This window comes from Jaculus jaculus, chromosome 18 (genome assembly GCF_020740685.1).
Source record: "Jaculus jaculus isolate mJacJac1 chromosome 18, mJacJac1.mat.Y.cur, whole genome shotgun sequence".
NCBI lineage: Eukaryota > Metazoa > Chordata > Mammalia > Rodentia > Dipodidae > Jaculus > Jaculus jaculus.
In genome coordinates, this window is record NC_059119.1 from 10,099,987 (window position 1) to 10,127,683 (window position 27,697).

At 43.8% G+C, this 27,697-nt stretch overlaps 1 protein-coding gene and 1 pseudogene across 1 annotated transcript in view; both read left to right on the top strand.

Annotated features, from left to right (window-relative positions):
- Positions 1 to 3,601: 3,601 nt before the first annotated feature.
- Positions 3,602 to 27,697, top strand: part of Mypn (myopalladin) — an 88,235-nt gene continuing 64,139 nt past the window's right edge. Inside the window, exons 1-2 of the mRNA XM_045137793.1 lie at positions 3,602 to 3,670; positions 3,858 to 4,760. Of these exons, the coding sequence (XP_044993728.1) occupies positions 3,859 to 4,760 (902 nt within the window). The 5' untranslated portion in view covers positions 3,602 to 3,670; position 3,858. The remainder of the gene's footprint in view (positions 3,671 to 3,857; positions 4,761 to 27,697) is intronic.
- Positions 7,955 to 8,143, top strand: LOC123455913 (annotated as a pseudogene).

The following is a 27,697-nucleotide window of genomic DNA, read 5'->3' on the forward strand; positions in this document are numbered from 1 at the left end:
AAAAAAATTTTTAATATTTTATTTTTAATTCTTTATTTATTTGATAGAGAAAGAGGGAGGGAGAGAGAGGATGGGCATGCCAGGGCCTCCAGCCACTGCAAACAAACTACAGACACGTGCGCCCCCTTGTGTATCTGGCTAATGTGGGTCCTGAGGAATTGAACCTGGGTCCTTTGGCTGTACAGGCAAACACATTAACTGCTATGCCAAACATCCAGCCCATTTTTTTTTTAATTTTTAATTTTGTTCTTTTGAGGTAGGGTCTCACTCTAGCCCAGGCTGACCTGGAATTCACTGTGTCGTCTCAGGTGGCCTCCAGCCCCACCTCTACCATTTTCTATCTTGTGCTCTATTTTCTTTTCCCTCCTCCTCTTTTTTTTTTTTTTTTTTGGTTTTTCTGCAATGAAAGGTGTGTGCCACCATGCCCAGCTTCCTCTTCTTCTTTTGACATATATGGATATGTGGTATATGCTTGAATATGTGCAGATGCATGCACCATGTGCACATGCATGTGGAGGCCAGAGGACATCAGGCATCGTCTGCTGTCACTCTGCTGCTGTATTTCCCTCAGACAGAGTCTCTCCCTAAAGCTGGGGCTCACTGTGCTCCTGTCCCCTCTAGACTGGCTGGCCAGTGGGCCCATCTTCCTTTCTCCACACTCCTCAGCACTGGGGTTACAGGTGTACATGGTCACGTCCAGCTTTTTGTTTTTTTAACATAGGGTCTCACTCTAGCCCAGGATGACCCGGAAATAGTCTTAGGCTGGCCTTGAACTCACAGTGATCCTCTTACCTCTGCTTCATGAATGCTGGCATTAAAGGCATGCACCATCATGCTTTTTATTTTTTTAATCTGAGACAGAGAGAGACAATGGGCACACCAGGGCCTCTAGCTGCAGGCCAACCTGGAATTCACTATGTAGTTTCAGGGTGGCCTCAAACTCACAGTGATCCTCCTACCTCTGCCTCTCAAATGCTGGGATTAAAGGCGTGATCCACCCTGAGACTATATAGTAAGTTACAGATCAGCTGGACTAGAGTGAGACCCTACCTCAAAAAAACTGAAAACAAAAAGAAAGAAACTTTTTAAAAAATCTTATTTATTTATTTGTAAGTAGACAGAGAGAGAGATACAGAAATGAGAGACAGACTGGATGGTCACGCCAGGGCCTCCAGCCACAGCAAATGAACTCCAGATGCATGTGCCACTTTGTGCATCTGACCTTACATGGTTCTGGGGAATTGAACCCAAGTTGTTTGGCTTTGCAGGCAAGCACCTTAACCATCTCTCCAGCACTCTCAAAACTTTTTATTGACAATTTACATGGCCGTATGTAATGTATTTTGATAATAAAGCCTTTGATTACTTTCTTCTGTCCCCACCCTCCAGTCTCCTGTCCCCCTTCCACTGAATCCCTTCTTCTGTCCAGTAGTTTCTCTTCCGGTTTCATGTCATTGTTTTTAGCTTTGCCGTCTTCCATCACGCTTTAGGAAATGTTGATGGGCCAGGTCCCAGGATTATTCCAGTCTCCTGCAAGTAACAATAGCCACTATGAGGCTACGAATGCAACAACCACTCTGTGTTTGGAAGACAGCATTTCAAAACACTCTGACTCTCTTCCCTTTCCGTTGGTTCTTCTTACATGCTTTTTCTTTTCTTTTCTTTTCTTTTTTTTTTTTTTTTTTTGAGGTAGGTTCTTGCCCTCACCCAGACTGACCTGGAACTCACTATGTAGTCTCAGGGTGGCCTCAAACTCACAGTGATCCTTCTACCTCAGCCTCCTGAATGCTGTGATTAAAAGCATGTGCCACCACGCCTGGCTGGCTCATACATTCTCCCCACCACCACTTCTGTAATGTTCCCTGGGTCTTGAAGGAGATGATAGACATGTCTCATTTAGTGCTGACCACTCAACTGTCACTTCTTCTTAGTACCATATTGATTGTTTATTTTATTTATTTATTTATTTATTTATTTATTTATTTATTTATTTATTTATTTTGAGAGACAGAGAGAGGGAATGCACACGCCAGGGCCTGTAGCCATCGCAAACGAACTCAAGATGCATGTGCCACCTTGTATATCAGGCTTACGTGGGTACTGGGGAATTGAACCTGGGTCCTTAGGCTTCACAGGCAAGTGCCTTAACCGCTAAGCCATCTCTCTAGCCCCACCTTACTTTTTGAGACAAGGTCTTTCACTGAGGAGAGCTAACTAATTCTGATAGACAAGCTAGCCAGCAGGCCCCAGAGATCCTACTGTCTCTGCCTCCCCAGCGCTGGGATCACAGGCACAGAGTAACGCCCAGCTTTCAGGTAGGTGCTGGGGAGCTGCGCGTAGGTGTTCCTGCTTGTGCAGCAAGCACTTCATCCGTGAATCAGTGTCTCCAGCCCCTCAAGTATTATTATCACTGTTGTCATTGTTTTCAAGGTAGGGTCTCTCTCTAACCCAGCCTGACCTGGAATTCACTTTGTAGTCGTCTCAGGCTGGCCTTGAACTCCCAAATGCTGGGATTAAAGGTGTGCATCACCACGCTCAGCTACCCTAAATTACTTTCTGAAGGCACTGTAGGCTCTGCCTAATTCAGTGGCTCTAGGAGGAGCCACTCAGGCGCGGGCAAGCATGTGGAAAACGTTTTGCTGCAAGTGATCCTTGCAGCCATCCCTAATTGCCCTCTCAAGGTGACCGCCTGCTTCGCCCACTGAGAGGTTAGTTTAGGATACCTCTGTAGATGTTTGCAACTGGGGAAGTCCCTAGGAAGCCTTACGTGCGATATAAGCGGAGTTACCATGTCAGGAAAGAACGACAGGGATAGATTGACATGGCTATTGTCATAGAATTCCCAGAGAGTTGGGGTGTTATTTTCTACCCCATCTTCTCAGCACAAGGCCCGAGACCTAGCAACAAAGAGTGACAAGTAGTCTTCATTCCATTGCCATCTCTGGCGATTAGCAGCAGCCAAAGGAGGGGAGTGTTAAGTAAGTCAAGGTCGATGGGAAGAACAGTGTCACCCATGAGCTGGATCTGTCCAGGATGAGAAAGAATTAACAGTCTATGAGTCACAAGTTCGCCATCCCAGGAGTGAAGCTGAATGAACTAATGGGCATCATATTACTGGTAGAAAACCTATTCTTTACGCTATTTTCTTTCTTTCTTTTCAAGGCAGTGTCTCACTCTAACTCAGGCTGACCTGGAATTCACTATGTAGTCTCAGGCTGGCCTCGAACTCATGGCAATCCTCCCACCTCTGCCTCCCGAGTGCTGGGATTAAAGGCGTGCGCCACCATGCCCGGCTCTCCTTTATCTTTTAATTTCCTAAAATTCTATTTTAGCCAGGATGGAAGAGGGTGCAGAGAAAATATCCATTTTGCACATGAAAGTACATCATTACACTATAATGAAAAGGTCATTGCAAATTGCCAAAATTAGACTTAGATTTTTTTTTTCTTTTTCTGGTACTGAAGATCAAAACAAGGGCTCTCACATGTTAGGCAAGTGTCCTACCATCGAGCTATATCCCCACTCCAATACCACACGTAATATTCTATAGTTACGTCATGGCTTTCACAATTGAACTTAAGTGTAAAGAATTTACTGAAATACTAATCTCTCAGGTCCTTATTTTCAATTTTAGAAAAACTTCATTCAGTTCCTATTTCTTTTATAATTGGTGGGTACTCTTTTTAGATCTTTAAAATAAATTGTATAAAATTATCAAATTCCGGCAATTTAGGAAAAAAAAAAAAATGCTGAGCTTTGAAGCTCTTAAGAAACCACTGTGCTATAACATAAGTTTGTTATTCCCCAGCCACGGTACAAGGTTTGTGCTATGACTTTTGACTTTTATTTCCTTACAGCATGCAGGACGAGGGCATAGAAGCTTCCATGTCCGTTTCCCAGCTTCTGAGAGAAAGCTACTTGGCTGAGACCAGACATCGGGGAGACAACGAGAGGAGCCGGGCCGAGCCTTCCTCCTCCAACCCCTTCCACTTTGGCAATCCTTCCAGGGCTGCAGAGGGCGGAGGAGGAGGCCAGGATGACCTTCCGGATCTTTCAGCCTTCCTGAGCCAAGAAGAGCTGGATCAGAGCGTCAACCTGGCCCGGCTGGCCATCAGTCACGACCCTCTGGAGAAAGGCGACGACGCGAAGGCCAGAAAGCGTCTGTCTGCCGACCCGATCCGGCCTTCGCCGGCACCGGGCTGTGAGCCCGGCTCGTGCCGCGATGGGCCCGGCGGCGGCGGCTGCAAAGAGCGTCCCGGGGAGGCGAAGGGGCCCCCGCGCAGCTGCGAAGCGCAGTCCAAGAAGGTGTTCCTGAACAAGGCGGCGGACTTCATCGAGGAGCTCTCCTCCCTGTTCAAGGCCCACAGCTCCAGGAGGCTCAGGCCTCGGGTCTGCAAGAACCACCGGGGCCAGGGGGAAGCCCGGCACAAAGAGGCGCGGGAAGGCAGCGCGGCCCTCTCCGAGCTGGCCGAGGGTCGCGAGCGGGCCTCGGCGCCCGTCCCCATCGCGGCCAGCGCGGCCAGCGCGGCCGACGCCAGGGACAACGAGGTCAACCACGCCCTGGAGCGGGCGGCCGGCGAGGCGGCGGCCGGCGAGGACGCCACGCCCGGCTCCTCCCCGTCGTCGTCCTCGCTGTACTTCGAGGAGCCGCTGGGGCAGCCTCCCCGCTTCTCGCAAAAGCTGCGCAGCCGAGAAGTGCCCGAGGGCACGCGGGTCCAGCTGGACTGCATAGTGGTAGGAATCCCACCGCCTCAAGTAAGGTAAAAACGCCCCACGGGTGACGTTTGCCAAGGCTGTCCGTCTCCCATACGTAGCCAAAGCACTTGCCTTTTTTAGGTTCGTGTTGCAAAATCACAGACTCCCTTCGAGCAAAGGCAGCCGTGATCAACAGAAACGTACCGTAGCTATGCACGCCGTTCAGAATTTTCTAGGGCTGAATGGGGGCAGCTGCCTCGCTACAGCGCTTGCCTAGCAAGGGTGAGGCTCTTGAGTTCAATGGCCAGCACTTCAATATATCATCAATCAATATGTAGGCAAATGCATAGAATAGATAAGTAATGAATGAACAAAGAAATAAATAAATAAAATTTCTGGAGCTGGGCTCAGCTGGTAATGCTTGCCTAACATGCATAAAACTCTGATGTTTGATCCACAGCACTGAAATAAAATCAGGTGGAGGGCTGGAGAGATGGCTTAGTGGTTAAGGTGCTTGCCTGCAAAACCAAAGGAACCAGGTTCGATTCCCCAGGACCAATGTAAGCCAGATGCACAGAGTGATGCATTCATCTGGAGTCCATTTGCAGAGGCTGAAGACCCCAATGAACCCATTCTCTTTCTCCCCCCCCCCACCTTTCTCTCTCTCTGAAATAAATAAAAATAAAAAGTATATACATATGAAAGCACTATTTAAAAAATTAAAAACCAGGTGTGGTGGCCCATGCCTGTAACTCCAGCACTCGGGAGGTGCAGGCAGGAAGATCAAATAGCAAAACCAGCCTGAGCTGCCTCAAAAAAAAATTTTTTTTTCTAAAGCTATATATTTAAAAAAAATAGTTTTACTTATCAAACAGAGAACGACAGAGAGAGAGAGAGAGAATAGAGATGAGCCAGGGTCTCTTGCTCCTGCAAACAAAACCCAGACGCCTGCCACTTTGTGCTCTGGCTTTTACATGGGTACTATGTAATCAAACCTAGGGCCGGCTGACTTTGCAAACAAGTGCCTTTAAGCACTCACTGAGCCTTGTTCCCAGCCCTAAGCTATATATATATTTTTTAAATTATTTATTTATTTATTTGAGAGCGACAGACACAGAGAGAAAGACAGATAGAGGAAGAGAGAGAGAATGGGCACGCCAGGGCCTCCAGCCTCTGCAAACGAACTCCAGACGCGTGCGCCCCCTTGTGCATCTGGCTAACGTGGGACCTGGGGAACCGAGCCTCGAACCGGGGTCCTTAGGCTTCACAGGCAAGCGCTTAACCGCTAAGCCATCTCTCCAGCCCTAAGCTATATTTTTTAAAAATAAAAAGGACTAAGTAAAACTTAGGTTAATAATCTACCTTATCTAGATGGCATATTAAAATTTTTATTTTTCTGGGCATGGTGGCCCATACCTTTAATCCCAGAAGTTCGAAGGCTGAGATAGGAGTATCGCTGTGAGTTCAAGGCCACCCTGAGATTACATACTGAGTTCCAGGTCTGCCTGGGCTAGAATGAGACCCTACCTCAAAGAGAGAGAGAGAGAGAGAGAGAATGGGTACACCAGGGCCTGTAGCCACTGTACACAAAGCTCCAGACACGCACGCCACCTTGTGCATCTGGTTTACGTGGGTTCTGGGGAGTTGAACTTGGGTCCGTAGGCTTCACAGGCAAGCACCTTAACCACTAAGCCATCTCTTCAGCCTCTCAAGGTCAATTTGAAAGACCCCTTTTACATGTACATTATAAACTTTTGTCAATAAAAACTCTTCTCCCTTGTTCCCAAGCCTTTCCTTTACATGTCTGATGAGTAGAGTGGATATTCATCCTTGACATGTCTGCCACAGTCAGATGTTCCATGAGGCAAATGGAGCATAGTTTCAGGGCTCCTGACTTACATAGATAGTACCTAGTTTTGTGTTCTAACTGTATGGGTTGAAGGATTTCTTCCATGTTTATGACCCTACCAAAATCTGTAATCTGCCTTAGCCTTCCAGATGAAAAGTACTACTTCTGATATTACAGTCTGATAATATGGGAATAATGTCATTGAAATATACCTTTGTAGAACATTGTTGGTATTTAGAGTCCTTTAGGAGTTATAGTTCTTGGGCCCTTGCAGAGATTGTTCAGTGGTTAAGGTGCTTGTCTGTAAAGCCTAAGGACCAGGGTTTCATTCCCCAGTACCCATGTAAAGCCAGATGCACAAGGTGACACCAGAAAAAAGAAAGTTACAGTGCTTACTTAATCACTTATTTACTAGACTATGACTTCATGACTACTTAACTCCTATACTTTATATCAATAGGGCCTATCTTCTTCTAAGATAGTATTCATATTACAGGAACATCATAGTATTAATATTAATAATGGTGTTGTATTTATAGTTGCATTCAAAGATATATTCATATACTGATTTTTTAAAATATCGTATTTATTTTTATTTACTTATAAGTAGAGAGAGACAGAAAAGAGAGACAATGGGCACACCAGGGCCTCTAGCCACAGCAAACAAACTGCAGATGCATGTGCCACTTTGTCCATCTGGCTTTATGTGGGTGTGGGGGAATTGAACCCAGATCGTTAGGCTTTGCAAGCAAGTGCCTTAATCACTGAGCCATCTCTCCAGCCCCACACATATTGAATTTTGTTTTAAAAGGCAACCTAAGGCATATGCATATTATTTTGCAATGACTATAAACATGTTACCAATGGACTGAGTGACTTTGAATCCTGAGCATTGGACACAGCTTCTGAATTCTTCTAGTCACTCAGAGAGGTTTTTTTGTTTGTTTGTTTTGTTTTTTTCCTAGGTAGGGTCTCACTCTGGCCCAAGCTAGCCTGGAATTAACTATGTAGTCTCAGGGTGGCCTTGAACTCACCACAATCCTCCTACCTCTGCCTCCCAAGTGCTAGGGGTTAAAGGTGTGTGCTACCACACCTGGTTAAGATGTTGAATGAATTTGTGAATAAGGAGATGGGGGGGGGGGGCTGGAGAGATGGCTTAGCAGTTAAGGGGCTTGCCTGCAAGGCCTAACTAAGGACCTATGTTGGATCTCCAGATCCCACGTAAGCCAGATGCACAAAGGTGAGGCAAGGGCAAGGTGGTACATGCCCATTAGTTGGCGCAAGCGTCTGGAGTTTGATTGCAGTAGCTGAGGTCCTGGCATACCAATTCTCTCTAACATTAAAAAAAATTTTAAAGAAAAAATAAATAAAATAAATTTAAAAAGAAAAAAATAAAGAAACTGGAAGGAGGAGACTATAGTTTCAAGGATCATTCCCATAGTTAAGAAGTTTCTCTGTAAGCGTAGAACACTGGGAACTTTGAGATGAAACCCTACTGCCTCTTCTGAGTATGAAGCCAGTTTCTGGTGTTATCTTACCTCAGCAACCATGAGCCATTGATGGTTACTCATGTGGGAGAGTTGGAGTGTTTTAAAAATTAAAAAAAAAAAAAAAAAAAAGAGGGAAAGAGAAAGGCAAGAAACTGACCTAAGATTTATTTTTTTTTTCTTTTCTTTTTCTTTTTCAAGGTAGGGTCTTACTCTAGCCCAAGCTGACCTGGAATTCACTATGGAGTCTCAGGGTGGCCTCAAAGTCACGGCGATCCTCCTACCTCTGCCTCCCGAGTGCTGGGATTAAAGGCGTGTGCCACCACGCCCGGCTGACCTAAGATTTAAATCAGGAGTGAGCCAGGCATGATGGTGCACGCCTTTAATCCCAGCACTCAGGAGGCAGAGGTAGGAAGATCATCGTGAGTTCAAGGCCATCCTGAGACTACGTGGTAAATTCCAGGTCAACCTGAGTTAGAGTGAGACTTTACCTTGAAAAACCAAAAAAATAAAAAAGAAATAAAAACAGAACTAAATCAGGAGCGAGCTAGTTGGCCTAAAATACGGGATGAGCTGGACAGCAGAGCACAGGGCAGTGCCTGACCTTCTGCTCTAAATATGACTGATGACACTCCAGGGACTCTGGGATAGTGAGATGTCATTCCAGGGGAAGAGAGATGCCAGCCCATGGCATCTGGTTGGTCTCAGTAAGCTGGTAAGCTCCCAGATGATAACACACACACAATTTATAAGTCATCTTGTCCCATCTATTGGTTTCCAGACACAGACTAGTTTAAAAATAAAAAGAACAGGGGCTGGAGAGATAGCTTAGCAGTTAAGGCGTTTGCCTGAAAAGCCAAAGGATCTCGGTTCAGATCTCCAGGATCCATGCATCTGACGTTAATTTGCAGTGGCTGGAGGCCCTGGTGTGCCCTTTCAACTCTGGCCAGAATAGTCCATCAAGCTGTACTTATAGCACTGCAAGGCATCTCTTAGGCCAAGGTTTCAAATCCTTCCACATTCCTCTTGAAAATCAGCTCCAAAAGGCCAAAGCCACATAGTCAGGTGTTTAGCAGCAACCCCACTCTCGGTACCGCTTTTCTGTTGTAGTCAGGTTCACATTGCTGGTAGAAATCACCTAACCAAGATCACCTTGTGGGAAAAGAGGTTTATTCTGGCTTACAGGCTTGAGGGGAATCTCCATGATGGCAGGGAAAACAATGGCATGAGCAGTGGGTGGACATCAGTCACCCCCTGGCCAACATAAGGGGGTCAATAGCAACAGGAGAGTGTACCAAACACTGGCAAGGAGAAACTGGCTATAATACCCATAAGCCCACCCCTAACAATAAGGAGGTGTTAATTCCCAAATATCCGTCAGCTGGGAACCTCGCATTTAGAACACCTAAGTTTATGGGGGACACCTGACTCAAACCCCCACATGCACTAAGTAGCCCATGCACCTGGAGTCAGTTTGCAGTGGCAAGAGGCCCTAGCTATGTCCATTCTCCCTTATGCACTTCTCTCTCTCTCCCAGTCTCTGCTTGCAAATAAATAAATAAATAATTTTTTGGTGTGCCGCCATGCTTGGCAATAAATAATATTTTTTTAATTTTTTTATTAACAACTTCCATGATTATAAAAAGTACTCCATGGTTAAATAATATTTTTATGCTTCTTTAAAAAATTTTTTATTAGCATTTTCCATGATTATAAAAAAAATCCCATGGTAATTCTTTCTCCCCCCCATTCTCCATCATATTACCTCCCCATCTCAATCATTGTACTTACATATATACAATATCAACCTATTAAAAAGGAAATTTTCTAGATAAAATTGGTATTGCTACATAGAAGTATATATTATTGTATTACTTTTAAGTTCATAGATTTGTGAACTCTATGAAAAGCCAAAAGAAAAAAGAAAGGAAAAGAAATAAGTAAGGCTGAGGACATAGCTCAGTTAGTAGAGAGCCTGCCCTAGCATACACAAAACCTGGTTCAAGTCCCAACATCATAAGCCCAGTGTGGTGCTTCTTGCCTGTCACTTCAGTTCTTGGAAAATAGAGGCACGTCGGGCAGGAAAGATGGGTTACCAGTTAAGGCACTTGCCTGCGAAGCCTGAGGACCCAGGTTTAATTCCCCAGTCCCCACCTAAGTCAGATATGCAAGGTGTCGCATTGTGTCTGGAGTTTGTTTGCAGTGGCTAGATGCCCTGGCATGCCAATTCTCTCTCTATCTGCCTCTTTCTATCTCAAATAAATAGATGAATAGATAATTTTTTTTAAATTTTTATTTATTTATTTGAGAGTGACAGACACAGAGAGAAAGACAGATAGAGGGGGAGAGAGAGAATGGGCGCGCCAGGGCTTCCAGCCTCTGCAAACGAACTCCAGACGCGTGCGCCCCCTTGTGCATCTGGCTAACGTGGGACCTGGGGAACCGAGCCTCGAACCAGGGTCCTTAGGCTTCACAGGCAAGCACTTAACCTCTAAGCCATCTCTCCAGCCCGATAAATTTTTTTTAAAAGAAGGAAAATAGAGGCAGGGGAATCAGAAGTTCAAAGTTATCCTCACTCCATAGCATGTTGGAGGTTAGCCTAGGCTACATAAGACCCTGTCTCCAAAAACAAAAAAAGACCAGGCATAGTGGTGCACACCTTTAATCCCAGCACTTGGGAGGCAGAGGTAGGGGGATCACCACGAGTTTGAGGCCACCCTGAGACTACATAGTGCATTCTAGGTCAGCCTGGGCTAGAAACTAGAGACCCTATCTCAAAAAAAAAAAAACAAAAAAAGTAACTGGCCATGGTGGCACACACCTTTAATCCCAGCATTTGAGAAGCAGAGGTAGGAAGCTCACTGAATTTGAAGCTAGCTTAAGACTACATAGTGAATTCCAGGTCAGCCTGGGCTAGAGTAAGACCCTACCTCAAAAAAACCAATGTATATAAGAAGTATATATTAGATGCCATGGAAGCTCAAAGGCAGGTGTGTTACTACGCCTGGAGCGCAGGATGAATACAGCAATATCTCAGGACTTAGAAGCTCAGAGGGGGAACCAAGTAGAGGCCCAGAGGCAGGTGTTTTCAGGGAATCACAAGCACCTGGTAGAGAACAGGAACAGGTGAGGAAAGATTAGGGTTGTGATTGAGGAGGTGGGTAGAAGGAGTGAGTTCTTTCAAGTCAATATGTTTATATAAGGCCATAGATGCTGGCATCGTAATTTTCTATGTGGCAGGGAGGAGACTGACCTGATTGGAATGGACAGCAGAGGCAGGTGTCTTTCAAGAGTCTTGAAACAAAGCAGAAGACTTCAGAGTTGGTTTCCACACAAAGTGGAAACCCTCTAAGGCTGTGAATAGGGAAGGAGCAAGATGAAAGAGAACAATTGGGGGAGAGTGATTCTGGAGTGATGGGTTAGATCAAAGGAGGACAGAGCCCCAAGGCTTCTTGGAGAACTGTGGAAGGTGTCCTGGGTGTGGGATGCTGTAGCGGGTCTGGGTTGGTGCAGTGAGAAACAGAAAATGTCAGTGACCTGTATTTAGATCAAGTTGAACTTGGTGGCTGACTACACGGGAAGAATGATTTAACAAATGACTCCAGGGGCCAAAGAGATAGCTCAGTGGTTAAAGGCATTTGCTTGCAAAGCCTGAAAGCCCAGGTTCCACTCCCTAGTCCTACATAGGCCACATGCACAAAGTGGCACATGCATCTGGATTTCACTTGCAGTGGTGAGAGACCCTGGCGTGCCAATTCCTCCCCCTACCTCTCTCCAAGTAAATAAATAAATAAGGCATGGCTCCACAGGTCTGAAGATTGGGTACCTGAAAAACCATTATGGGGGTCACTGGCTAGAACTAACAAAATGGAAGAGACAAGGTGATTTGTGGAGGATGTTGAGGGGCATTTGAGGTTGAAGGAATGGAGAAAGTATAGTAGGCAGTCAGAAATGCAGTATTGAGGGCTGGAGAGATGGCTTAGCAGTTAAGTGCAGTCAGAAATGCAGTATTGAGGGCTGGAGAGATGGCTTAGCAGTTAAGTGCTTGCCTGTGAAGCCTAAGAACCCCGGTTTGAGGCTCAATTCCCCAGGACCCACGTTAGCCAGATGCACAAGGGGGCGCACGCGTCTGGAGTTCGTTTGCAGTGCCTGGAAGCCCTGGCGTGCCCATTCCCCCCCTTCTCTCTCTGTCACTCTCAAATAAATAAATAAAAATAAACAAAAAAGAAAAAAATAAAAACAAAGAAATGCAGTATTGAGCCGGGCGTGGTGGTACACGCCTTTAATCACAGCACTTGGGAGGCAGAGGTAGGAGAATCACCATGAGTTCAAGGCCAGCCTGAGACTATATGGTGAATTCCAGGTCAGCCTGGGTTAGAGCGAGACCCTGCCTTGAAAAACTAAAAAAAAATTTTAATTCATTAAGGACTGGAGAGATGGCTTAGCAATTAAGCTGCTTGCCTGTGAAGCGAAAGTACTCACGTTCAGTTCCTCAGTACCCATGTAAGCCAGACAGGCACATGAGGTATGTGTCTGGAGTTCATCTGCAGTGGCTAGAGGCCCTGTGTGCCCATTCTCTCTCTCTCTCCGTGTGTGTGTGTGTGTGTGTGTGTGTGTGTGTGTATAAAATAAATAAAATATTTTTAAATTTGGTCTGGCGATGTAACTCAGTTGGTAGAGTGCTTGCCTGGCATGTACAAGCCCTGAGCTTGATCCCTGGTACCACCATAATGAGTCATTTTGGTTTGCTAAATAGAAACACCACAGTCAATAGGGAAATTAAGCTTGTTGCTCTTATAGCAAGACAATATAAGTGTATTGGAAACTATCTCCATACTCCAGTATGTAATCAATATATATAGTTTTTGATTTTTCAAAATAGAATCTCACTTTAGCCCAGGCTGGTCTGAAATTCACTATGTAGTCTCAGGCTGGCCTTGAACTCATGGTGATCCTCCTATCTCTGCCTCCCTCCTGAGTGGTGGGATTAAAGGCATGTACTTATAATCAGAATTTGATGGATGTTCTTGTAATTCTATTTCAGCAGATTGAGAAACATTTTTGTATGCATTATTTGTTTCCAAATAATGTATGAGAGAGGTAGGAGGATCTGTGAACTCAAGGTCAGCCTGAGACTACAGAGTGAATTCCAGGTCAACCTGGGCTGCAGCATGCCTCCACCTCAAAAAAAATTAAAAACATAAAATGAAAGTAGAAGTGAAATTGTCTACGGGAAGAAAAGAAACAAACAGGAAAGAGGAAGGGCAAGCAAAGAGTGGACAGAGGAGAGAAGGTGAGAACCGTGCTCAATGTACAATGTAGAATTTTTTTATTAGTAGAAGTGGGATCCCTTAAGGCTGAAACTGACATTTATGAAAGCCTGTTAGGCTTGGACATCATCTTAGTTCAAGTGGTCTTAGAATTTGGAATGCGCTCACACTGTGTCCACAGATGAAAGCGTCTACGGGAATTCACAGCAAATGGCTATGATCCCTTCTCTATCCTGACTCCAAATTCTTTCCCCAGGAATGTCCAGCTGGGTCACTCCGTGTTTGCCTGGCTGGACACAGCCTTCTGAGGCAGCACAAATTTACCTTTTTATAGCTGTCAATGTTTGCTATGGCAGTTAAATTCTGCTACTACTGTCCCTTTTGTCCATAAGTAATCTGCCAAGGAAAAACAGTTATAAAGAAAAAGGATTTAGGGGCTGGAGAGATGGCTTAGCGGTTAAGTGCTTGCCTGTGAAGCCTAAGGACCCCGGTTCGAGGCTCAGTTCCCCAGGTCCCACGTTAGCCAGATGCACAAGGGGGCGCATGCGTCTGGAATTCGTTTGCAGAGGCTGGAAGCCCTGGCGCGCCCATTCTCTCTCTCTCCCTCTACCTGTCTTTCTTTCTGTGTCTGTCGCTCTCAAATAAATAAGTAAAAATTAAAAAAAAAAAAGAAAAAGGATTTAAAAGGGGCAGGGGAGATAGCTTGCTGGGTGTGGGGTGGCTTAGGCCTGTAATCCCAGTTCTTCGGAGGCTGAGGCAAGAGGATTGCAGTGAGTTTGAGCTCAACATAGGTTATAGAGTAAGACTTTGAACAAAAGAAAAAGGGGGCAGGAGCCAGACATGGGGGTGTATGTCTTTAATTCTAACACTTGAGAGGCAGAGGTAGGTGGATCACTGTGAGATTGAGGCCAGCCTGGGACCACAGTGTGAATACCTCTGCCTCCTGAGTGGATTAAAGGTGTGCACTGCCACGTTTGTCTTGGTAAATAATTTCTATGTGGTTATAAAGGGCATATTTTAAAAGAATTATATGATATGTTTATTATGTATAGCAATGCATCTGACTTTGATATCCTTGCCAAATGCATGAAACAATTGTCTTTTGGGAAATTTTCCTCATTCAACAAACTGCAAAACCCATGGCAGTGTATTTACAAAGTTGTTTTTTCATGTTTTTCATTTTCTGACCCTCATTTTATACTTATTTTGTTACCTGTGTGAGCTGGCTAAGCCTTTGGTACAATGTTGAGGAGTGTTAATACTGTGTGCTCTAGTCTTACTTCTGATCTTAATACAAATGTCAGGGGCAGGCACGGTGACACATGATTTTAGACATGGTGCTTGGGAGGCAGAGGTAGGAGAGCTGTGAATTCGAGGCCAACCTGGGACTACAGCGTGAATTCCAGGTCAGCCGGGGCTAGAATGATACCCTATCTCAAGAAAACCAAAAAGAAAAAAAAGAACAAAAGAAAAATATCATTTTTTTTCTGTCATTTGTGGTTCCTGGATTTTATATAATCATATGTATATATAAATGAAAGTAGGACTGGAAAGATGGCTCAGCAGTGAAAGGCACTTGCTTGCAAATACTGACTGCCTGAGTTTGATTCCCCAGTACCCATGTAAAGCCAGATGCACAAAGTAGTGCATGCAGTTGGTGTTCATTTATAGTGGCAGGAGGACCTGGTGTGCCCATTCTCTCTCTCTCTCAAATAAATAAATATAAAAAATTAAAGCTGGGGCTGGAGAGATGGCTTAGCGGTTAACATTTGCCTGCAAAACCAAAGGATCCTGGTTTGATTCTCCAAGACCCACATAAGCCAGCTGCACAAGGTGGCGCATACTTCTGGAGTTCATTTTCAGTAGCTGGAGGCCCTGACAAACCCATTCTCTCTCTCTCTCTCTCAAATAAATAAATATAAAAATTAAAGCTAGGGCTGGAGAGATGGCTCTTTCTCTGTGAAATAAATAAATAATTTTTAAAAAATTAAAGCTGGTGCCAAGCATGGTGGTGCATGCCTTTAATCCCAGTGCTTGGGAGGCACTCTGTGAACTCAAGGCCTCCCTGAGACTACAGAGTGAATTTCAGGTCAACCTAGACTGCAGCATGCCTCTACCTAAAAAAAAAAAAAAAAATTAAAACATAAAATGAAAGTAGAAGTGCAATTGTCTAGAGGAAGAAAAGAAACAAACAGGAAGGAGCAAAGGCAAGAAAACAATGAACAGAGGAGTGCAGGGTGAGAACCATGCTCATATACCTGTAAGAATTTTTTTTTTAATTTAAGGGGATCAGCCGGGCATGGTGGCACACACTTTTAATCCCAGCACTTGGGAGGCAGAGGTAGGAGGAGCGCCATGAGTTCAAGGCCACCCTGACGCTACATGGTGAGTTCCAGGTGAGCCTGGGCTAGAGCAAAACCCTACCTCAAAAAAACAAACAAAAAATATTTAACGGGATCATATCAAAATGGTAAACTGATGGTATGAAACTATCTTACCTTCCATTAAATTTAAGGAGATTATATCAAAATAGTAGACTGAGGATATGAGCCTATCATCCCTTCCAATACCCCCAAAACCTAGTGAAAAAAAATAGCATAGAATGCCATCTATAGGGCGTGGTGGCACACAGGAGGCAGAGGTGGGAGGATTTCTTTGAGTTCAAGGCCAGCTTGAGACTATAGAGTGAATGCCAGGTCAGCCTGGGCTAGAGTGAGACCCTACCTGGACAAACAAAAAGAAAAAGAAATTCTATATGGAGCAATCAGATCTAAATTTTTGGATCTTGAAGTGCATATAACTGAGGAAGCCCTCTTTAAGATAAATAATACAAACTTGTAAATTAATATGGGCCTTGAAAGAAAGTCATGGAAGTCTGGTTTATTTTTATTTCTTTTTTTTTTTTTTTTTTTTTTTTTTGAGGTAGGGTCTCACTCTAGCCCAAGCTGTTTTGGAATTCACTATGTATTCTCAGGGTGGCCTTGAACTCACAGTGATCCTCCTACCTCTGCCTCCCAAGTGCTGGAATTAAAGGCCTGTGCCACCACATCTGGTCTCTCTCTCTCTCTCTATCCCAGATCTTCATTGGTCTCTTAGTAAATCTGAACCCTAAACAGAAGCAGCTTAAAACCCCAAATCCCAATCTTATCTCAGGAAAGGTAGCTGTGGATCAAGGAAGGATCTGGGCATGTTCCCAGCTCAGAGGCAAAGGACACAGGGAGTAGGAGAGCTCTGTGGGGCAGCCAGGGCTGTTCATCAGGGAACTACACTCAGGGCGGCTGGGTAGGTTCAGCCTCCAGCTTCCCTTTCCTGGGCTGAGCAAGAACAGCCCTATCCACTGGAGCCAAGAGCAGCCAGTGTGCTGGGAAGGCCAGGGTAGCCTTCCAGGGAGCGAACAACAGCCAGGATTACAGAGCTGCCTGTACGCAGGGTCCACCCACCTGAAAGCAGGGCCTGCCTCTCCCAGGTGGTCACCGGAAAGAAACAGAGCCCAGACTCCCAAGCCAGCAAGGCTTTCAAATCCTTAGGAAAAATCAACACCATGAAAGACTCCCACAGAAACAAAGAGAAGTTTTCTTTTTTGTTTGTTTGTTTTTTGGTTTTTTGAGGTAGGGTTTCACTTTAGTCAAGGCTGACCTGGAATTCACATGCGCCACCACGTCTGGCTCAAATAGAAGACTTAACAAAGGAAGAAATTATACTTTAAAACGTATAATGGAAAGATTCAGTGCCATTGGTGGCACATGCCTTTAATCCCAGGCAGAGGCAGGAGGATTGCTGTGAGTTAGAAGCCAGCCTGAGCCTGCAATAGTGACTTTGTTAAATTAGTAGCAAACAGGATGTCCAGTACACCAAACAGAGCCAGGGATGCAGATTACTTGGCAGAGTGCTTGCTTGGCATGACACCCTGGATTGACTCACCAGCGCCACATAAAACTGGGCATGGTGTTGCACACCTATAATCCCAGCCTTTAGGAGGTAGAGGCAGGAGTATAAGAAATTCAAGATCTGGCCGGGCATGGTGACGCACACCTTTAATCCAGGAGGCAGAGGTAGGAGGATCATTGTGAGTTCAAGGCAACCCAGAGAGTACATGGGGAAATCCAGGTTAGCCTGGGCTAGAGCAAGACCTTACCTCACAAAAACTAAGAAAGGAAGAAAGAAAGAAATCCAAGGTCTGGGGGATAAAGATGGCTCAGCGGTTAAAGGCGCTTGCTTATAAAGCCTAATGGCCCAGGTTCAATCCCTAGTACCCACATAAAGCCAGATGTATAAAGTGGGGCATCTGGAATTCATTTGCAGCAGCAGAAGGCCCTGATGCACCTATGTGCTCTCTCACTCTCTCTCAAATAAAATAAAAATAAGTAAAGTATAAAATAAAATTAATTAAAAAAAAAGAAATCCGGGCTGGAGAGATGGCTTAGTGTTTAAGTGTTTGCCTGTGAAGCTTAAGGACCCCGGTTCGAGGCTCGATACCCCAGGACCCACATTAGCCAGATGCACAAGGGGGCACATGCGCCTGGAGTTCGTTGGCAGTAGCTGGAGGGCCTGGTGTGCCCATTCTCTCTCTCTGTTGCAAAGAAAGAAAGAAAGGAAGGAAGGAAGGAAGGAAGGAAGGAAGGAAGGAAGGAAGGAAGGAAGGAAGGAAGGAAGGAAGGAAGGAAGGAAGGAAGGAAGGAAGGAAGGAAGGAAGAAATCCAAGGTCATCCTTGGCTATATAGCAAGTTAGAGGCCAGCCTGGAATACATGTGACCCTGTCTCTAAAAAAATATCATCGTGTCATAAAATCCAACACAACTTTGAGCTTGGTGTAGTGGCACACGCCTTTAATCCCAGCACTTGGGAGGCAGAGGCAGGAGGATCACCGTGAGCTTGAGGCCACCCTGAAACTACATAGTGAATTCGAGGTCAGCATGGGCTAGAGTGAGACCCTACCTCGAAAAACCAAAAACAAGAAACAAAACAACTTTTGAGTTAGCCATTGTGGTCTTCATGTGTAGTGAGGAGAGAGAGAGATCACACAACGAGCCTGCAAATAAATGCATAATTGTAAATTATAGTTTCTGTGAAAAAAGAACAGGGTGTAGGGAGAGAAAGTAATAGAAGGTGGGACTTTGGAAGGACTAGGGGCAAGGTTAAAAAAGGGCTCTGACTCGTCATTCTTTTAACAAGCATTATAACGTGAGTCAGAGTAGTGCTTCCAAATTACCTTTACACATGTCAATGTGCTAGACAGTGAGTCATAATAATAGTTACCCAAACCATATTTGAGATGGAATAATAACTGACCAGGAAAATGGTGACAGGCAGCCCCCCAAAAGTCTAGTGAAATCTGAAAAAGAAATGTGTCTTTTCAGTGACTGAAAGATACGGCCCTTTAAGTGTCTGGTCTTCATTGCTTGAGTGTCAGCCAAATCAGCAGATCGCGCAAATGACCTCAGTGCATCAGAGGTGGGTTTGGACCTGCCCAGCTTCCCCAGCCCAGTGACTCATTTCTGCTGAGCCATGTGCTTGAATCACATCGGGCACCTCCTGCCTGCCAGTCTGTAAGTGTCATGAGGGTTTGGCATCCTGAAACCATGGAGGTGATGAGCTTTCTATGAAAGCATGCCCTAACATGGAGACGCTCTGAGGAAAATATATTTTCTGCTTTCTCTCAGTGACATCTTCCGAGCAGCTGGGTAAATTTAATAGCCTTTCAGGATGCAGCCTGACTGGCATGTGATTCCTGAGTGGGTCCCAGGGCTGAAGTCAGAGACGTGGTTCCTGACTGTCCTCTGGGCTGGCGGAAGAAGCCACCCTGGCCCTTTGAGTCAGGACAAAAAGGCTGTGACAGACAACTCAGGCACGTGAGTCATTCCACTTAACCTCCTTCTGGCTGGCCAATTATACAAGGGCGATTCCACTCACATTTTGGACACTTTTTTTTTTGTTTGTTTGTTTCAAGGTAAGGTCTCACTCTACCTCAAGCTGACCTGGAATTCACTATGTAGTCCCAGGGTGGCCCCGAACTCACAGTGATTCTCCTACCTCTTCCTCCCCAGTGCTAGGATTAAAGGAATATGCCACCATGCCCAGCTGAGAATGCATTTTTAAAGAACCTATATAATCCTATAATGTTTTGTGAGGGAGGATATTTCTTTGTTTTGAAATAGCCATTTCCATTAATTTTAGCAAATAAAGTTACATTGCTCAAAAATCAAATATTAAGAACAGACTATTTTTGACCCTCCGTGGGCTTTCCTTATTATTACCCTCTAGATTTTTAAGTAATATTCCTATTATTCTCTCTTTCTTTCTCTTTGTTTTGGACCCTTTACAGTCTTAAACATCACTAAAGGAGGGGCCGGAGAGATGGTTCAGCAGTTAATGGCACCTGATGGCCTGGGTTCAAGTCCCCAGTACCCATTAAAATTATTTATTTATTTGAAAGAATGAGAGAGAGAGGCAGATACAGAGAATGGGTACACCAGGGCCTCCAGCCACTGCAGACGAACTCCATATGCATGTACCACCTTGTGCATCGGGCTTACACGGGCCCTGGGGAATTGAATGTGGGTCTTTTGCAGGCAAACACCTTAACTGCTAAGTCATCTTTTCAGTCCCCCAGTACCCATCTAAAACCAGATGCACATAGTGGTACATGCATCTGGAGTTTATTTGCAGTGGCAAGAGGCCCTGGCATGACCATATTCTCTCTCTTTTCGCCCTCTCATTATAAATAAAAATATTTTTAAAAATCACTGAAGGGGCTAGAGAGATGGTTCAGCAGCTAAAGGTACTCTCATGCAAACCTGACAGCCTGGATTCAGTTCTTCAGTATTCCACATAAAGCCAATGCACAAAGTGGCACATGCATGTAGAATTCATTTACAGTGGCTGGAGGAACTGGTGTGCTTACTCTTTCTCTCATGGTTTCCCTCTCTATATATGATTATGAATTTAAAAATGTATATATATATTTTAAAAATTAAAAAAAATCATTGCTTGGGAGGCAGAGGCAGGAGGATTGCCATGAATTTGAGGCCACCCTGGGACTAGTCTCAGATAGAAAGGAGACCCTGCCAAAAAAAAAAAAAAAAAAAAAAAGATTGAAGTCCAAACAAATAGTTTTGGGGGGCTTTTTTTTTTTTCTGGTTCGAGGTAGGATCTCACTCTGGCCCAGGCTGACCTGGAATTCACTATGTAGTCTCAGGCTGGCCTCAACCTCATGGCGATCCTCCTACCTCTGCCTCCCAAGTGCTGGGATTAAAGGCATGTGCCACCACTCCCGGCCAAAAAATTAGTTTTTTGTTTCACCTTGCATCATTTTTGCTTTTGTGCTGAGCCAGGAATTGAACTCAGGTCTTCACACATGCAAAGCAAGTGCTCTACTACTAAGCTATGGCCCCAGCCCAGAAATTTTCTTCAATGAAGTTAGAATGCCTCTTATTAGAAATTAAAGCTAAGACATGTTTCAAATATTCATTTTTATTAAAACAATAATAAACATGTTGGTATAAATAATTTTACAAAGGACTATTTTTAAAAATACTTTTATTTATTTGACAGAGAATGAGGGAGAGAGAGGTAATGGGGGTGCCAGGGCCTATAGCCACTGCAGACGAACTCTAGACGCGGCGCACCCCCTTGTGCATCTGGTCCTGGGGAATTGAACCTGGGTCCTTTGGCTTTGCAGGCAAACAATCCCTCGACCACTAAGCCATCCTTCCAGCCCAGGATAACTATTTATTTTAATTATTTATTTATTTGAGAGAGAGAGAGAGAATGGGCATGCCAGGGCCTCTTGCCATTGCAAACAAACTCCAAACAATGCATCACCTTGTGGATCTGGTTTACATGGGTCCTGGGGAATTGAACCTGGGTCCTTTGACTTTTCAGGCAGACACCTTAACCACTAAACCATCTCTCCAGCCCAAAAAGATTTTTTGTGTGTGTGTGTGTGTTTGTTTTTTTGAGGTAGGGTCTCACTCTAGCCCAGGCTGATCTTGACAGGCTTACCTCTGCCTCCCGAGTGCTGGGATTAAAAGCTTGCGCTACTACACCTGGCTGGGTACTATTTTTTTAAGCAAAACAAAAAGAAAAATTACTAAAAGGATAGCATTGTTTTATTACAATTATCATTACTCTTTTTAGGTTTTTTTTTTTTTTGGCTCAAAAGGTTGCTGAAGTTGCTTATTTTTGTTTATGAGAGAGAGAAGGGGAGGAAGGGAGAGAACTGGTGCTCCAGGGCCTCCAGGCACTGCAGTCTGACTCCAGACGTGTGCACCCCTTGCATGCATCACCTTGTGCATCTGGCTTGCATGGGTTCTGGGGGGGTCAAACCTGAGTCCTTAGGCTTCTCAGGTGAGCGCTTTAACCATTGAGCCGTCTCTCCAGCCCATGAGGTTGCTTTTTCAGCCTGTTGTAATATAGTATTTGAGTTGGAATCATTGAAGTAAATGGGGTCTTACAGCAACAGGTAGTTGGACTCAGAAGTATTGGTGTGTTTCGTAGCACGCAGGTGGGGGTTAGAGGACCACCTTGGGATGCTGCCCCTTACCTTCAGCCTTTTTCTGAGACAGTCTCCTTTGTTGTTGACTCCTACAAATGCCAGATGAGCTCCCCCCTCCCCTGAGCCTTGGGATTTTCCCAACTCTGCTTCCAGTTGTGTTAGGCTGGACCCCACCAGCCTTCAGACACGGGCACTGCTTGTGTCCCAGTGGTTTTAACCAGAGAGCCATCTCCTCAGCCCCCAGGAGAAATATGTTAACAGCCTTTTCAGATCAGGGTGGTGGTTATTTTTCTTTAATACCACCAAAATTAAGCTAGTATATATATATATTTTTTGAGGTAGGGTCTTACTCTGCAGTGCTGGGGTTAAAGGCATGCACCACCAGGCCTAGCAAGGAGTGGTTTTCTCAAGGTGAGTTGCAATGGGAAATTTGAACCCATACCAGCAAATTTTTGTCCCAGTAGTCTATTTTGAAATTTATCAGTAATATCATCCATTGGTCTTTTAGAAATTAAATAATACAGATCTTCCAAAAAGAAACACCTTTTATTATACAGTATCAAAAAAATGCCAGGTGCGGTGGGTTTAGCCCCACCACATTCAACCAGCACCACTCCTTTCCTCTCTTCACCTCAGTGTCTTCTCTCTTTTTTTAGTTTTTATTTTATTTTATTTAAATCTATGTTGTTTTTTTGTTTTGTTTTGTTTTTTATTTGAGAGCGACAGACACAGAGAGAAAGACAGAGGGAGAGAGAGAGAATGGGCGCGCCAGGGCTTCCAGCCTCTGCAAACGAACTCCAGACGCGTGCGCCCCCTTGTGCATCTGGCTAACATGGGACCTGGGGAACCGAACCTCGAACCGGGGTCCTTAGGCTTCACAGGCAAGCGCTTAACCACTAAGCCATCTCTCCAGCCCTTGTTTTGTTTTTTTGAGGTAGGGTCTCTAGCTCAGGCTGACCTGGAATTCACAATGGAATCTCAGGGCGGCCTTGAACTCACAGCGATCCTCCTACTTCTGCTTCCCGAGTGCTGGGATTAAAGGCGTGCGCCACCATGCCTGGCTTAAATCTATATTTTATTTTTATTTTATTTTGATGTTTTATCATTTCCTTGCTAACTTGTACAAGGACCCAAAAGTTGGGGTTCACAGGTCTGAGGGACCTCTAGACCTCAAAATCCTTCAGTAGTGCTCTATAACATCTCATATAGGTTACATAATACCTTGTCTCAAAAGGGAGGAGATATGGGGAGACTGCTCAGTGGGAAGCTTTTGCCATACAAGCATAAGGATCTGAGTCAGAACCCCAGAACTCACATAAAAGCTGGGCATGGCAGATAGCAGAGGAGGGTTGAAGGCAAGAAGACCCACAGTTTGCTAGCTTTCTGGTCCGAGTTCAGTAAAGGTCTATCAAAAAAATAAATAAATAAATCAGGGTTGGAGGAATGGCTTAGCAGTTAAGGCACTTGCTTCTAAAACCAAAGGACCCAGGTTCAATTCCCCAGGACCCATGTAAGCCAGATGCACAAGTGGCACATGCATCTGAAATTCATTTGCAGCAGCTGGAGGCCCTGGTGTGCCCATTATCTCTGTCTCTCTGTCTCAAGTAAATAAATAAAAGTTTAAAAATATTTCTAGGGCTGGAGTGATGGCTTAGCAGTTAAGTGCTTGCCTGTGAAGTCTAAGGATCCTGATTCGAGGCTCGATTCCCCAGGACCCACGTTAGCAGATGCACAGGGGGCACACGCATCTGGAGTTCATTTGCAGTGGCTGGAGGCCCTGGCATGCCCATTCTCTCTCTCTCTGCCACTTCCTCTCTCTGTCGCTCTCAAATAAATAAATAATAATTAATTAATTAATTTAAAAAAATTCTAGGGCTGGAGAGATGGCTTAGCGGTTAAGTGCTTGCCTGTGAAGCCTAAGGACCCCGGTTCGAGGCTCGGTTCCCCAGGTCCCACGTTAGCCAGATGCACAAGGGGGCGCACGCGTCTGGAGTTCGTTTGCAGAGGCTGGAAGCCCTGACGCTCCCATTCTCTCTCTCTCTCTCCCTCTACCTGGCTTTCTCTCTGTGTCTGTCGCTCTCAAATAAATAAAAATTAAAAAAAAAATTCTAAAACATCACTAGCACCTTCCGAGTGATAACATGAAAACGTAGTGCTCTTGAACACGGGCATTCATACTGGGTCAGGGGAAGGTTGGCCTCACCAGCATGGTCTACCAACAAACAAGTATGGATGCTCCCAGATTTAAGACATGCTTGTGTTTCAATAAACCCATCAAAAATTGAAAATGTAACTAGGCATGGTGGTATATACATCTGTAATCTCGGTTCTCAGGAGATTACAAATTTCAAGCCTGGGTTAGTTAGTTAGTTAGCTCTGGGTCACCAGCTGCTGGTATAGCTAGGTCATATGGTAGATCTAATTTCAGCTGTCTCAGGATTTCTACAATGGCTGGACTAGATTGCATTCCCACCAACAGTGTACAAGGGTTCCTCCTTTTCTTCACCCTCGCCAGCATTTATTGTTATTTGTTTTCATGATGGTAGCCATTCTGATAGGAGTGAAATGGAATCTCAACATAGTTTTAATCTCCATTTCCCTGATGGCTAGGGATATAGAACTTTTTTTTAGATGTTGATATGCCATCTGCATTTCTTCTTTTGAGAACTCTCTATTTAGTTCCATAGTCCACTTTTTAATTGGGTTGCTTGATTTCTTATTATTTAGTTTTTTGAGTTCTTTGTATATCCTGGATATTAATCCTCTGTCAGATGTATAGACAAAGATTTTCTCCCATTCTGTAGGTTGCCTCTTTGCTATATTCACAGTGTCTATGTCTTTGCTGTAAAAATGCTTTGTAATTTCATGAGGTTCCAGCAGTTGATTCATGGTTTTATTTCCTGAGCAATTGGGGCTATATTCAGAAAGTCTTTGCCAAGACCAATATGTTGAAGGATTTCCCCTACTTTTTCCTCCAGCAATTTTAGAGTTTCAGGTCTTATATTAAGATCTTTGATCCATTTGGACTTAATTCTTATGCATGGAGAGAGATAAGGATCTATTTTCATCCTTCTACAGATACATATCCAGTTTTCCCAGCACCATTTGCTGAAGAGGCTATCTTTTCTCCAATGAGTATTTTTTAACATTTTTGTCGAACATCAGGTGGATGTAGCTACCTGGATTTACATCTGGGTCCTGTATTTTGTTCCATTGATCAACATGTCTGTTTGTGTGCCAGTACCATGCTGTTTTTGTTACCATGGCTCTGTAATATAGCTTAAAATCAGGTATGGTGATACCACCAGCTTTATTTTTGTTGCTCAAAATTGTTTTAGATATTTGAGGGGTTTTTTTTTTGTGTGTGTGCTTCCAAATTAATTTTTGGATTGTTTCTTCTATTTCTGTGAAGAATGCCATTGGAATTTTGATAGGGGTTGCATTAAATGCATAGATTGCTTCTGGTAAGATTTCCATTTTCACAATATTGATTCTTCCAATCCAAGAACAAGGGATGTCTTTCCATTTCCTAGTGTCTCCTGCAATTCCTGTCTTGAGTGTTTTAAAGTTCTCATTGTAGAGATCCTTCACTTCCTTGGTTAGGTTTATTCCAAGGTACTTTAATTTTTTTGATGCAATTTTGAGTGGGAGTGATTCTATGATTTCTTCTTCTGTGTGTTTGTTGTTAACATATGGGAAAGCTACTGATTTCTATGTGTTTATTTTGTATCCTGCTACATTGATATAAGTGTTTATCAGCTCTAACAGTTTGCTGGTAGAGTCTCTAGGGTCCCTTATGTATAGAATCATATCATCTGAAAAAAATGATAATTTGATCTGTTCCTTTCCAATTTGTTACCCTTTTATGAGTGTCTCTTGCCTTATTGCTGTGGTTAAAACTTCCAATAGTATTTTAAATAAGAGTGGGGACAGTAGATACCCTTGTCTTGTTCCTGATTTTACTGGAAAAGCTTCAAATTTTTCTCCATTTAGTATTATGTTGGCTGTAGGTTTGTCATAAATAGCCTTTATTATGTTGAGATATGTTTCTTCTATTCACAGTTTCTGTAGAACTTTTATCATGAAGGGATGCTGGATTTTGTTAAATGCATTCTCTGCATCTATTGAGCTGATCATGTTATTTTTGTCCTTCAGTCCATTTATATGGTGTTGCAGTCAGGTTTGTATTGTTGGTAGAAATCACCAAACCAAGAGCAGCTTGTAGGGAAAAAAAAAAGAGGCTTATTTTGGCTTACAAGCTTGAGGGGGAAGCTCCATGATGGCAGGGGAAAATGATGGCATGAGCAGAGGCTGGACACCACCTCCTGGCCAAAATCAGGTGGACAACAGCAACAGGACAGTGTACCAAACACTGGCATAGGGACACTGGCTATAATACCTATAAGCCCACCCCGACAGGAAGCATTAATTCCAAAATCTCCATCAGCTAGGAACCTAGCATTCAGAGCACCTAAGTTTATGGGGTACACCTAAATCAAACCACTACAGGTGTATTACATTTATTGGTTTGCATATGTTGACTCATCCCTGCATCTCTGGGATAAAGCCTACTTGGTCAGGGTGAATGATCTTTCTGATAGATTTTTGTATTCTGTTTGCCAATATTTTGTTGAAAACTCTTGCATCTATGTTCATGAGGGACATTGGTCTGTAATTTTCTTTTTTTGTTCTGGTTTTGGTATCAGAGTGATGCTGGCTTCTTAGAAGGAGTCTGGTAGGATTCCTTCATTTTCTATTTTGTGGAAAAGTTTAAGAAGCATTGGTGTTAGTTCTTCCATGAAGGTCCAGTAAATTTCACCAGTGAATCCATCTGGGCCTGTACATTTTTTGGTTGGGAGATTTTTGATAACTGCTTGGATCTCCATACTTGTTATAGGTTTATTTAAGTGGTTAATCTCATTTTGATTTAATTTTGGTAGGTCATATAAATCAAGGAAATCATCCATTTCTTTCATATTTTCAAACTTAATAGAGTATATGTTCTTATAAAATGTCCCTGTGATTTTTTAAATTTCTATGGCATCTGTTGTGATGGTGTCTTTTTCATCTCTAATTTTATTAATTTGTGTCTCTTCTCTCATCCTTTTGGTCAGATTTTCTAAGGGCTTATCAATATTGTTTAACCTTTCAAAGAACAAGCTCTTTGTATCATTGATTCTTTGGATTTTTTTGTTTGTTTGTTTCTATTTCATTAATTTTTGCTGTAATCTTTATTATTTCTTCCTACTTACTGATTTTTGGTTTGCCTTGTTCTTTTTTTCCAAATCCTTAAGGTGAAGCATTAAGTTGTTTACTTGTGACCTTTCTAATTTCTTAATATAGACACTTAAAGCTATAAATTTCCCTTTTAGGACTGCCTTCATTGTGTCCCAAAGTTTTGGTATGTTGTGTTCTCATTATCATTTGATTCTATGAATTTTTTAAAACTTTTAAAAATTATTTATTTATTTATTTATTTATTTATTTGACAGCAACAGACAGAGAAAGAGGCAGATACAGAGAAATAGAATGGGCGTGCCAGGGCCTCCAGCCATTGCAAACGAACTCCAGACGCGTGCACCCCCTTGTGCATCTGGCTAATGTGGGTCCTGGGGAAATGAGCCTTGAACTGGGGTCCTTAGGCTTTACAGGCAAGCGCTTAACCGCTAAGCCATCTCTCCAGCCCTTAAAAACATTTTTTGAGGTAGGGTCTCATTCTAGCCCAGGCTGACCTGGAATTCACTATGTAATCTCATGATGGCCTTGAACTCAAGATGATCCTCTTACCTCTGCCTCCCAAGTGCTGGGATTACAGGCATACACCACCATGCCTGGCAAATTCTATAAATTTTTTTTTTTGTTCCTTTTTATTTATTTATTTGAGAGTGACAGAGAGAGAAAG